This window comes from Vigna umbellata, chromosome 5 (assembly GCF_029865625.1).
Source record: "Vigna umbellata cultivar VRB3 chromosome 5, Vumbellata_1.0, whole genome shotgun sequence".
Lineage (NCBI taxonomy): Eukaryota > Viridiplantae > Streptophyta > Magnoliopsida > Fabales > Fabaceae > Vigna > Vigna umbellata.
In genome coordinates, this window is record NC_142169.1 from 61,079,490 (window position 1) to 61,092,908 (window position 13,419).

At 31.5% G+C, this 13,419-nt stretch overlaps 2 protein-coding genes across 2 annotated transcripts; both read left to right on the forward strand.

Annotated features, from left to right (window-relative positions):
* The first annotated feature begins 3 nt into the window (after nucleotides 1–3).
* Nucleotides 4–6,203, forward strand: LOC124842364 (GDSL esterase/lipase LTL1-like). Its single transcript, XM_047318827.2, has 5 exons — nucleotides 4–302; nucleotides 445–572; nucleotides 716–958; nucleotides 3,205–3,457; nucleotides 5,637–6,203. The coding sequence occupies exons 1-5, from the start codon at nucleotides 50–52 to the stop codon at nucleotides 5,867–5,869; spliced, it is 1,110 nt and encodes a 369-aa protein (XP_047174783.1). The 5' UTR covers nucleotides 4–49; the 3' UTR covers nucleotides 5,870–6,203.
* Nucleotides 6,204–10,708: 4,505 nt separating this feature from the next.
* Nucleotides 10,709–13,143, forward strand: LOC124842363 (GDSL esterase/lipase At5g33370-like). The gene is made up of 5 exons (XM_047318826.2): nucleotides 10,709–11,029; nucleotides 11,181–11,308; nucleotides 11,457–11,699; nucleotides 12,182–12,434; nucleotides 12,694–13,143. The coding sequence occupies exons 1-5, from the start codon at nucleotides 10,789–10,791 to the stop codon at nucleotides 12,924–12,926; spliced, it is 1,098 nt and encodes a 365-aa protein (XP_047174782.1). The 5' UTR covers nucleotides 10,709–10,788; the 3' UTR covers nucleotides 12,927–13,143.
* Nucleotides 13,144–13,419: the final 276 nt, after the last annotated feature.

Here is a 13,419-nt window from a genome sequence, read left to right on the forward strand (position 1 = left end):
CTTATTACCTTCTTCATACCGAGTTCAGTGTTGTTATTTACCATTACAAATGGACCAAAGGGTTTTTGATTCTTCTATGTTTCTATGTTTGCTTGTGTTAATCACATGTAACAACGTTGTTCTTGTTCCACAAGCCGAGGCTCGAGCGTTTTTTGTTTTTGGAGATTCGTTGGTTGATAATGGCAACAATAACTACCTACTCACCACTGCTCGTGCCGACGCATACCCTTATGGCATTGACTATCCAACTCACAGGGCAACCGGTCGATTCTCCAACGGCCTCAATATCCCGGACATTATCAGTTGGGTCCCTAATCATGTCGCTGTTCTGATTAATTCTTTCAGTAGCTTTCAACTCCATGTTTTTTTGTTCTGTTATGTTCTAAAACTCTTAATTACTGCTTAATTAATATGCTAATGATGAGAAGTGTGTGATGCAAACAGGTGAGCAAATTGGGTCAGAACCCACGTTGCCGTATCTGAATCCTGCGCTGGATGGAGAGAGGCTACTCGTCGGGGCAAATTTTGCTTCTGCTGGAATAGGAATTCTCAACGACACTGGAATCCAGTTTGTAAGCCAACATTTTTGCTTTTTCTCTCGTTCATTTCAACCGATTTTTTACTACGTTGAATCTATATATGTTAATAATCATTAATGAATCATCCTTTTTATTATCCATAAAAGTGTGTACAAACATTTACTTTCCTGTTGCAGATAAACATAATCCGAATCAGCAGACAATTACAGTACTTTGAACAGTATCAACAGAGGGTGAGTGCACTAATTGGAGTAGAACAGGCTCAAAGACTTGTGAACCAGGCACTGGTCCTCATAACATTAGGAGGCAATGATTTTGTTAACAACTATTTCCTCGTGCCATTTTCTGCAAGATCACGTCAATTTGCACTCCCAGACTATGTCGTCTACCTTATTTCCGAATATCGCAAAATTCTTGTGGTATATATTCTCTTCTGTTGCTCTTCTTTTAGTATTATATTATATTATTATTATACTATTATCCCTTTATAATTTCGCTCACTGATTAACACCTGTCAAAGTTATGTTTGACTTGCGTATTATCATCATATACACAACTTCGATGAACCTAGGATCCAATAGTTCACCACTTTAGGCAAGGAATACTTTGATGGGGACAAGTCATGCTCATTTTTCATATAATTATTATTTTTCCAACTATTTGCTATTTAATATACCATCTTCAAGAAGTTGCCTTTTAGGTTTGCACTCGATATATATTCCCACACCTACAATTTAACATTTTAAACATAAAACTAAATATTTTTTTTTCAACCTCTAGTTTGAAAAATGAAATTTACACTTTCATTTATATATTATAAGATAATAATACTTTGACAACATTTTTTTGACAACATTTTAACACTTTCTATGTGTCATTCTGGAATTGGTCCATATTAGTGTTTATGAATATTTATTATTGATTGGGAAGTAATGTAGATGATGTTAAAATGTTGTCAAAGTATCATTATTCTATATTATATTATGATTACATCATGAATGTCACCTGTTCAAAATGTTTTCCCGCTTTAAATCTTATAATTTTCTCTCAGAAGAAGAGAGCACAAGTTAGAGTGTGTTTTCTTTATTTTTTTCTTTAGTTTTTTTCCTAATAATTATAAAGAAAAATTGTATTATCTTAGTTTTAGTATTTGCAAATAAAATAATTCATTTTCAATTGTGTTTTTATGACTATAAACGGCTATAAAAAATAACAAGAACATAATTTTCTTACAGATATGTTAATTGAATTTGAACAACGTTAAACCCTTATATAGTCTTTGTAGTAGTTTTTCTTTTCATTTGCGAGCACTTTGATGTGTTTTCTCTCCTTTCTCTCTTATATCGTCTTCTTAAGGATTTTTCATTTATTTATATGTTCATCTTAAGGAAGCGTTTTGTTTTAATTTTTTAGATAATAAAGTAATTTAAAAAGTAAGGTTTATAGAGTATTTTTTTTTAAAAAAATCGTGGCCATCGTTGATTTTTGAGAAAGTGACATTTTCAGGTTTTATTTTATTTTTATTCATTAATTCAGTGAGAGTGATTGTTACTTTATGATAATAATATATAGGAAGGATTCCCATCTTCTGATAAAAGTGACAATAATCTCTCATTTCCAATACTTAATTAGCACATCTCTTTAGTTATATTATTTAAATTTTAATGAAAATGCTTTTTCAGAATACAGTGTTTGAAAGTGTAAAAGTTTACTATGCTTTAAAACCATCACACCTAAAAGATATCTGTTAGCATTCATTTGTAGTACTAGTATGATAACGTCTGTTGCTCTTGGGTAAATACAATACATGTTAATTAATTGTGTCTCAGAAAAACAATAATACAGACATAAATTGGACAAGGACAACACCTTCTGTCAAAGATGCATAATGTCAAAGTATAGTAAATGATATATATATATATATATATATATATATATATATATATATATATATATATATATATATATATATATATAATAGACTTAACTTCTGGTAAACCTTACTCAGTAATTAATGTGTTAGAAGTTTCATATATCAATTAGAAAAAAAGATTAATTCACATTATACAAACTTCATTTTAAAAGTTAATTTTATAAGATTTAGTATCAAAATCATGAATTGAGTTTATCTCATCGAGATTTATTATGTTTGAAGTATCATATCAAGAATTTATTGTTTCTTAGATCTATATTGTGTCATCTGTTTGGTGGGAACTTAATAGTATGAAATGAATAATTTGATGATGCATGTTGGGTTGTGTGAAACAATAAGTTAGAGTTATGATATGGTATGAGGGGTTACCGAAGCCATTGACCATTGAATCATTCTACCGATTTATAAACATTGATGTAAGAAGCATGTGGGGTAGCGTACTATAAATGTAGAGTTAATGTGTCATAACTCGTGAATCTGTGCACCTAGTGTTTTTGAAGTAGGCCATATAGTTTCGCTCGAAAATGTTAAATTAGTTCATTTTTTAAAAAATGCGTCATTTACGTCCTCACTTAATAAAATTTACATCAATGAAATCCCTTCCGTTAAATCCGTACAAACGGCGTTAATTATTTTTCTCTCTTATTAAGTAACGCCGTTTGTGATTTATGTGAGACTTTCAAACATTGATGGTTAGCATAATAAAGAGTGTTTGTGTGATGCATGATGTAGAGGCTTTATGAATTGGGAGCAAGACGAGTTTTGGTGACAGGAACGGGGCCATTAGGGTGCGTACCTGCAGAATTAGCACAGCATAGCAGAAATGGGGAGTGTGCAGCAGATCTGCAACAAGCTTCTGCATTGTTCAACCCGCAACTCGTACAGTTGGTGAATCAACTTAACTCTGAAATTGGTTCGGCTATCTTCATTTCGGCTAATGCCTTCCAATCCAATATGGATTTTATCAGTAACCCACAGGCCTACGGTACGTACAAACACTTACTCTTTCTATCTCATCAATTATATATATATTTGTGCTATTTTAGATATGAGTCAGAAATTCGATACCAAATCATTTACGATTTAATTTATGTATGATTTAGTAGCCAAACTGATTTTCTTTTCTTTTTAAAAATATTATTCATTTTTCTAAAATTTACTTTTTACGTCTAATGGTTAGTTTAACAGTGCTATCAAAACCATTTACTGACCTGATTTGCTCACTTAGGCCTTGTTCACTTGAATGGATTTGTGGGAGAGTAATTGAGAGGATTTGAAGATAAAGTTTTTTATTGTTTATTTGAGTGAATTTAGAGGTAAATGAGAGTGGATTTGGAAGTAATTTTTTTTAATCTATCACGTCAATAAAATCCTACACTAATTCTCATAAATTTTACTTCCAAATATACTCTAATTTACCTCCAAATTCACTCAAATAAACAACAAAAAAATTTATCTTTAAATCCTCTCAAATCCCTTCAATTACTCTCTCCCAAATCCCTTCAAGTGAACAAGGCCTCAGTAAGTCAATGTGACCTAATGCACTTATTAACGTGTTCAAAAAAATTGAATCTTTGTTATGAATTTGAGTTTAATAGATTAATTCACTTAATTTTAATTCTTTTTTCTTCAATAAAAAAATAATTTCTATTTAAAATCTAAATAAAATTGAATGTAAATACAATCAAAACAATGTTATACTTCATATACAATTTAAAATAAAAAAAGTACAATCCAAAATAATGTAAAATAAATGCAATCTAAAAGAAAAAAATACACAGCAAATTACTGTCTAATATTAATATCAAATAATTTGTCATTTATCCATATATATATATATATATATATATATATATATATATATATATATATATATGTTTAAAGTTATGATTTTCATTTTTTTTAATATAATTTAAAATTTATAAATGAGTTAGTCAACTAACCTTACTTATTACGAATTTAATTTAGATTATCTAAATTAAATTTTAATTCATACCAAAAAATTTTAAATACAATCTTGAATCGTAATTAACCGGACTCATAACTTTTAATCCATTTTAATATTATGACTATACTAATATTTCAAAACTTAAAAAAATTTACCATATTAATACATTACTATTGTTGTTTTTAAACAATTATAAAATTACTTATATATATAACTAGAAAATGTCGCTGATGCTGAGTAGTGGCTGGGGTGTGAGAAGCTATTTCGATATTGATTATCAACTGGGTCGCTAATAGATGAGACCCACATGAAGTCTCTTGTTTTAGAACAAATTCGTTAAAACTTTAAAATTGAGAATAATAATAATAATAAAGACACACTAGTCTTTTGTGTTAGACCATCACGGTTGCAAGAATTGTTTTTTAATATTTTAGTTTACTTTTTTTATTCCTGTAAACCACTTTTAAGGCCTTTCCATTCAACTTCTACTTAATGTTTTATTTGATAGATTAACTTTTTATTCTTATAATTTAATATTTCATGTCAGTGTATTTCAATAAAGCGATCTTATAAGATATTGAGGATAATTTTATGATTTTATGTATGACTCTACATTAGAGATATTCTTATCCCAATATTTAAGTTTTAAATTCGAATTTAAGTTTCCTTTCAAAAAATGTAAAAGTAAAATATAAAATAATTGACAAATGAGAAAATATATAGCTCCCGAGAGAGAAAAAAAAATAGATATTAGAAATATTTTCGTTAGTAGTTAATACTTAAGTTTAAATGAAAACATTAATCAAATAAGTCTTATACGAAATGAAAAGGTATTTATTTATAACCATAAACCATTGGATCAAAAACTGCATACCATGCAGTTATTCGTTGGGACCCAAATTAGATGACTCTTGAAGTGCTCTGACCCCTGACTCTTTGGAGAAAAGCAAACCAGCCATTTGTTTTAGGAAAGGACCATGATATTAACAACTTTTTAACAAAATGTTTATGTGATAACATGTGATTGATCGAATAAAATTACTTAATAATAATAACAATAATATTAAAGGAGTGTGCTATTTTTCTGATCATAGCACCATGCAAAAACTTAAAGGAGTACGGTCCACGAAGAAGTAACTCAGACAGCAATTATAAAACGTAAAATCATTGTTTCATTTTGACATAATAACTTAAAAGCATGAATGTTGAAATGCAGGTTTTATCACCTCAAAAGTTGCATGCTGTGGGCAAGGACGTTTCAATGGGATTGGACTGTGTACACCAGTGTCTAACCTGTGTCCAAACAGGAATGTGTATGCATTTTGGGATCCCTTCCATCCAAGCGAGAGAGCAAACAGATTAATCGTGGAAACATTCATGATCGGAGACTCCAAATACATGAACCCAATGAATCTCAGTACCATTATGCAGTTGGATTCAAGGACCTGATTATCATCGTCTTCTTCTTCTTCCTAGGATTGTCACACACATTCTGCATTACATTTTGTGCTTATATATATATATTTGATTGTTTAAGCTGTATTGTTACAAATTATTTGATGCCATGGGATTGGTACGTTTTCTCTCTGCAAGGCCTGATTTGAGAGGAGAAATAGGAGAAGGGTTTGTATCTTGTTGCCCGTTTATGGTTTTGGGTTGAGATAATTTGTGGTTAGAGGTAAGCCCAAAACATATACGGGCTTCAAACTTATAGTGTAATAAACTTAGGTATCTGTAATGTATTACCACTTCACAAAACTATTCCATGCAAACTTTAACTTAATTCCATTGCAAGGCTTTATTTGCAAACATCCAGAAAAATAATTGCCTGATACCTTTTATATATACAGATAGATTTCTAAATGTCATCCGTTTAAGTTTTTTTTGGAAACCGTTTGAATTAGTTTGTCCACAGAGAATTTGTATGGAGAAGGACACGTTTAAATGCGAGTTTATGCAGAGACTTTCTCATATCTGTATCATACCTTAATTAAGTCGTCGGAGTGTATTAATATAAAGTATCGCAATACAAATTCAAATATTTTTTTTTATTGAAGTCTGACTGTCAAGCTGAAGTTGAAGATGCTGTTTGGATCTATTTTTTTTACCTGGGATGATAGGCTGGCCCACGTGGCTTAATCCTTTTTAGCATTCTACTATTGTATATTAAACTTCAAAGTTTAAAAATACATTTAAAACATAATTATTGGGCCTAGGGTCACAAAGGTGATCGAGGTGATGATATGCATGTATATATCATGGATACGTGATCTTAATATATGATATTAATTGATGTGTAGTAATATGTTTGGCTTAAAATTCTTTCCAAAAATTAAGAAATATAAATATTTTAGGCTTAATACCAATTTTGGTTCCTAGTTTTTTTAGTTGTGTTTAAAGTGGTTTTTCTATTTTTGAGTTGTTCAGATTGGTCTAATATTTTGTAAAAATAGTTCAAATTGATCATTCTAGCTGACGGTGTTAAAAAGTTAACGGTATAATGTCCATCTTAACCAATAGTAAATGACCTGCCGAGTTATTCATTATATGACAAATTCAGGGCAATTAACGTGTAAATGTTAAAAGTTATTGACATGGAAAAGTTAAGATTAAGGTTAAAGGAAATTACAATTAAGTTAAATGCAATTCACCATCAAAACTTTATTTCAGAAACAAAATCCCAAGACGCAAGATCACAAATTTCAAAAACTCCAAAAGTGCAAGAGTAGAATACAATTACAGATAATCCAAAAACGTGAAATTAGAAAATAAAACTTCAATTCGAAAACTCTAACCCCCAAATCACATTAATAATCTGTAGAGAAAAAACAAGACACAAGCTCCTAAATCAAAACCTCCAATTTTAAACCAAAATTCTAAAATCCCAAAATCACAATATCACCAAGAACCACGATTGTATTCTTAAGATTAAAATTCGTAAAATTAAAATTCGTAATTTATCATATAATATAAAACATTCTTAAGATTAGGAAATAATCTAAAACTGATGTGGTGGATGAGGATAGCTGGGACCAAAACTCCAGCCTATTTATGTGAATCACGTTTACATGTTTTTGTTTTTGGTCCTCACCCATAATCCAATCCTTGTTTAGGAAAAACACCACCTTTTTTTCTTTATACTTTGTTTAGCTCAAAAGCGCACACATAAATAGTATCATTTGATCATTTGATGATTTAGTTCTAAATCAACAAAGATACGACTGATAATAAAGTTTAACAGAAAAGCTTCATTGATTATTCATGAATGAGATCTTGCCCATACTAAAAAAACCTGTTTATTTCTCGGGTTACAACTTCTTTCTGTCCTTTATATACGTACATTTCGCATAGTCTTCCTAAGTTTGCGGTGCTTAAAACAACTCATGATTTCCTTTAAGTTCTTCTGACGAGATTGTCGTTAGACTGCACTGCAATAATGCAGCTAAAGCGACATGGTCGATACTTGATTCTATGTTCAAAGTCACTTACTATTAGAAATAAAATAAATTTACAGTAGGTGAAAATCTTATTTTATAAATAAATTATGTAAAGTTGAATTAAATTTAAAGTTTATTTTTTAACATAGTATTTAAATCATAATTTTAAGTTTATTTTAGTAAAATCTATTGTTTATTTTAACTTATTGTGTTGTTTATTATAAAAAGATTTGTTGTTTGTTGGATCTATTATATCATTTGTTATCGAAAGATTTGTTGTTTGTTAGATGTACACTATATAACTAAATGCAAAGATCACCTTAATATTAAATTAGATTTAAAGTTTATTTGTTAATCATCATTTTTGTTTAATTTTAGCTTATGATTATTAGTCTTAGTTTCATACCGACTTAGCTAGACAACAAAATTGGTATAACACAACTCTAGTATTCAATCACTAGTGTAAAAAAACATTTTTAATATATAAGTCGAGGTAATAAAGTATTGACATGTTATATTGGTTTCAGAATTGATATAGAAAGTATCACTTTTATAGAAGTTAAAGGTACAACCAATATAAAAAAATTCATCAAAATCATAGTTCACACATTTTCTGATTAAATCAACCTTATCATAACTTAAACTTTTTATAACAATGCAGTGAGAGGTCCATCATGATTAGGGGATGAATTGATGAGCTCGAAAAAAATGACATTAAGCTCGACAAAGACGACATTAAGCTCGGTGAGATGTTATTGAAATTGATAAGATGTTGTTGAGTTCGGATAGTCTCATACCTATCATCAAAAAGGCAAAAGGAACTTCAGAAATAGTTGAGGTGGAAAACGATTACAAATTAATTACTAGAGAAAGAAAATAATTCAAGAGGAGAAGATTCATACCAACAAGGTATTTTTCACACACGAAACTAAATCGCCTTGTGAATCATTACAAAAAATGACTTCACCAAATTTGCAACGCGCCAACAACCCTCGTCGGAGAAGGTAACACCTCCATGCGAGTGACAATGTTTCTATTCAAATTTGATTCACAATGTGCGAGATGACAAAGGCGAAGGAGACAAGAGCAAGAAAGGGAAAATAGGAGAATGAAGATTAAGGATTTTGAAACCCTTTAAAAATAAAAAATATAAAACTATTTTCTATATTAGCTATAAACCTATATAAAAAGTTTTCTTATTTATTACAAAAATGTCATAATATCCGTTTTTTATACAAATTATAATTAAAAAACGGTATAGAAACTTTTATTATTTATTACAAAAATATCATCCGGTCTACTTTTTATATCAATTATAACTAGAATTGATATACAAAATCTTATTCTTTATTACGAAAATGTCACCGCATCTATTTTATATACTAGTTATAATTACCACCATCATAAAAAAAAATGTTATCTTAATTACTCTTATCACAATACTTTTTATACATTGTGAATTGGAAAATGTCTTTTTAACCATTTTTTTTACAACTTTTTTACAACAACATATGTGGTAGCTTGTAATTGGTCTGTTTTAAATATACGAACCAATGAAATAGTAACGCATAATCTATTATAAAAAATTGTTAAAAAAAATGTTGACAGATAATCTATTATAAAAAAATTGTTAAAAAAAAAATGTTAACATGGTTCTTGTGAATTATAAAGAATATAAATACTGGTGATAAGTTTTTTTTGCAATTCTTGTTTTAAACAATTTTTTTTTTATCTTAGCTGGCTTTTGGATCTACCCTGTATTAACTATCTACTTTCTCATCCTAACATTAATAAATGTTCCACATTTCTATTCCCTTTCTCCGTAAGAAGCCACCCACTAATGAAAGAGTCAAGAAAGTTACATCTCTCTCTTACTGCCAATACATTTTCTCAAACAGGGTGAGATTAAGTGGACAGGGTTTCATTCCACTCTTTTTCTCATTTTTCTCAAGAAAAAGGTCAAAATCCTAAAAACTGGATTCACATTATATGACATAGAATTGTGTTGAAACACAATTCAAGATTGGTTGTAAAGAATTGATTTAGGTTGCTTTCTCTATGAATCAAAACTTTTACACCCTGATTTACTTACTATTAACTGTTGGATCAAGTACTTATGACTAAGCTAAAAGTCATGCACAGTTCATAAAACAACTATAGGAGTTTAAGCATTACGAGTAAATTGGGACTCAATCCATTTGATTTTATGGAATAACTGTTGCTACCTGCAATATTTACTGGGTAGTATCTAAATATAATCACATAAGTTTTAAGTTTTTACTTGAAATTATTTTTACTGACACTTACTGGAACGCAGACCTAGAGTTTAAGAGAAACAGTAACATATGAGCCGTTCCAGAATGAAGTTTCCTATATGCTGATTAACGTAGTTCTACTGATCCAACATGTTGGTCTATTAATTTGTTAACTGCCAACTTTGATAAATTACATGCATCGTACTTGATAGTTTCTTCTTGGAAGTTGAACTTACACCGAGGGATGTCATATAACATAAATTGCGTAGTTAATCAACCCAGAAAACAGAGGTGAAAATATTTAACCTCAGTTTTTGCTTGTGATTGGGGAGGAAACAATGCCAATATTTTAAACTCTGTCCACATACGCGGCTTGAAATTATTTATGCTGGTTTTGGATGTTGAAATTGAAGGAAGGGTTTGGCTTCTGCTAAAACCACTCACTAGAGCAATTACTTGATGTACTTGCTTCTTCTTGATTCGGCGGTTTGCTTTAAATCTAAAGAGGTGGTAGAACAAAACATTTATGAATGTGGTTTGCTGAGATAAATCAGCCTCTCAACCTTTGCATATATATATATAGCTCTTCCAATTGCTTGATGAAAAACACGACTCAGCAAACTAAGAATCATACATACACTACACAAACAAGTTACTCCACTCCTGTTTTGTAGCCATGACCAATGCTTTGGTGCTTGGTTTCTGTGCTATCATAAGCTTGATTGTGGCACCGTGTTCTATTTCTGCTCAATCAACAAGGGCTTTCTTCGTTTTTGGTGATTCACTGGTGGACAGTGGCAACAATGATTTCTTGGCAACCACTGCCAGAGCAGACGCTCCACCCTATGGCATTGACTTCCCATCACACAGACCCACTGGACGTTTCTCCAATGGCTTAAACATCCCTGACCTTATCAGTATGAATCAATTAATCTGACAAAATCAAATCAACAGTGTTATATACTTGTTCATCCGTGCTTAACGTTTCTATATATGTACATATATCGTTTGCATGCATGACCATTGTGTTACTTTTTTCATATACGAGTTCTTGTTAACTGCATGCAGGTTTGGAACTTGGTCTAGAGCCTACACTGCCGTATTTGAGCCCCTTACTGGTTGGAGAGCAGCTACTGAACGGTGCCAATTTTGCATCAGCTGGGATTGGCATTCTCAATGATACGGGAATTCAATTTGTAAGCTTCAACATTAATTGTCAATTATTGAGGAACATGGTGTGTTTTTAGAGTGCATAAATGGGTGACTTGTATAAAGTCATTCACGTGACTGTGTATTCCAAAAGTTGATATATATAGTATGGTTGGTACATGGTTGTTTTGGCAGTTGAACATTATCCACATCTACAAGCAACTCAAGCTATTCCAGGAGTATCAGCTAAGGTTAAGTGCACACATTGGTCCGGAGGGAGCCAGAAACCTAGTAAACAGAGCACTCGTTCTCATCACTCTCGGAGGCAATGACTTTGTCAACAATTACTACTTGGTCCCCTACTCAGCAAGATCTCGCCAATTTTCTCTCCCAGACTACGTTCGCTATCTCATTTCTGAGTACCGCAAAGTTCTCAGGGTATGTATATGCATCACCAAACACAACACTCACAGTCTTTGAATATGATCGATCATTTTGCGTTGCTGTTTTGGAACTTCATAAACATGGAAATCTAATATAAAAAATAAATGATATTGGCTATATTTTACGAACACGGCACTGGAAATCATCGTGCATACGACAAAAATACATCATAAATTTGGGAACCGTAGAATAAGGGTCATTCGTGTTTCCGAAAATGTTCTCCTGCAGTGTTGTTGTACGTAAGTTAACCACCAGTCTTACGGTCCATGTGAAAGAATGTGCATTAAACAAAAGACATGTGGGCATCTTTTGGTTGGTGAGAGGGATACTAATTTACTAAATATGTTTTTTCTCTTTCGAGCATCATATAATTCAATCCACACAAGCAATCAATGACACGAAATATTAGATATTTCTCTGTAACCTACATGATTATTTAATGAACACAGATAACAATGTATGTTGAAAACATGCAGCGGCTTTATGATTTGGGTACTCGAAGAGTTCTTGTAACGGGTACTGGACCGATGGGGTGTGTTCCTGCGGAATTAGCCATGAGAAGCAGAACGGGTGATTGCGACGTGGAACTTCAGAGAGCTGCTGCATTATTCAATCCCCAGCTGGTTGAAATGTTGAACGCACTGAACGAAGAAGTTGGTTCCCAAGTTTTTATTGCTGCTAATGCTTATCGCATGCACATGGATTTCGTTTCCAACCCTCGAGCTTATGGTACCATGCATGCACCACCTTTTAACTTTCAAATTAAATTACATGTTCCTGGAAAAGATACACCAGTGTCAGCATGTGGAAAAGACATTGTTTAGGTTCCTTTAAATGCTAACATAGCTTTTAAAAGTTGTCTTCGTTGTTATTATTTTTTATTTTAAATTATCACTTTCTTAAAAGGAAATTAAAAAATGAAGATTAGATTATATTGAATCTGACATGGAAGCCCAATAAGCCCGTTAAAATGTTTTTGGGCCTGCAGGATTTGTGACGTCGAAGATAGCTTGTTGTGGGCAAGGGCCATACAATGGGATTGGACTGTGTACACCAGCCTCAAACTTGTGTCCGAACAGAGACCTTTACGCGTTCTGGGATCCGTTCCATCCATCAGAGAAAGCAAACAGAATCATAGTCCAACAGATTCTGAGAGGCACCACCGAATACATGCACCCGATGAATCTCACCACCATCATGGACCTCGATTCCATGACCTGAATCATCGTTTTTCGATTTCCATGTCTGAAAAAGTCAAAGGATGTTATATCTATGTGTGCCACCTAAGTTTGTTTGATCTTCTTATCATCATTCCCTAGCCAGTGTGCTTTCTGCTGCATACTTATTTTATCTTCTGCTCCTTTCTTCCTCCGATTGTTATTCTGTTGGAAGTAATTTTGGTCTCTCACCACAAATAAATTTACGTTCTTCTCTATCATTCCTTTCTCTGCATTATTTATGGATTACATATAAAATAGAATTTATTTTAAATGATTGAAAAAAAATGAATTATTAGTATTATTATTAAAATTATTAATTAATAAATTTGATTGTTTCCTCCATCGGTCCCCTTGTATTTGTATTTGATAAAGTGAATGTTTTTGTAAGGCTTTGAAATACAATAAGCTAACTGAAAATGACTGTGAATTTTGTGGTCACATTTTATGGACTTTCGAAGTTTAAACGGTTATTGAGTACAAGACCGCATTATTAA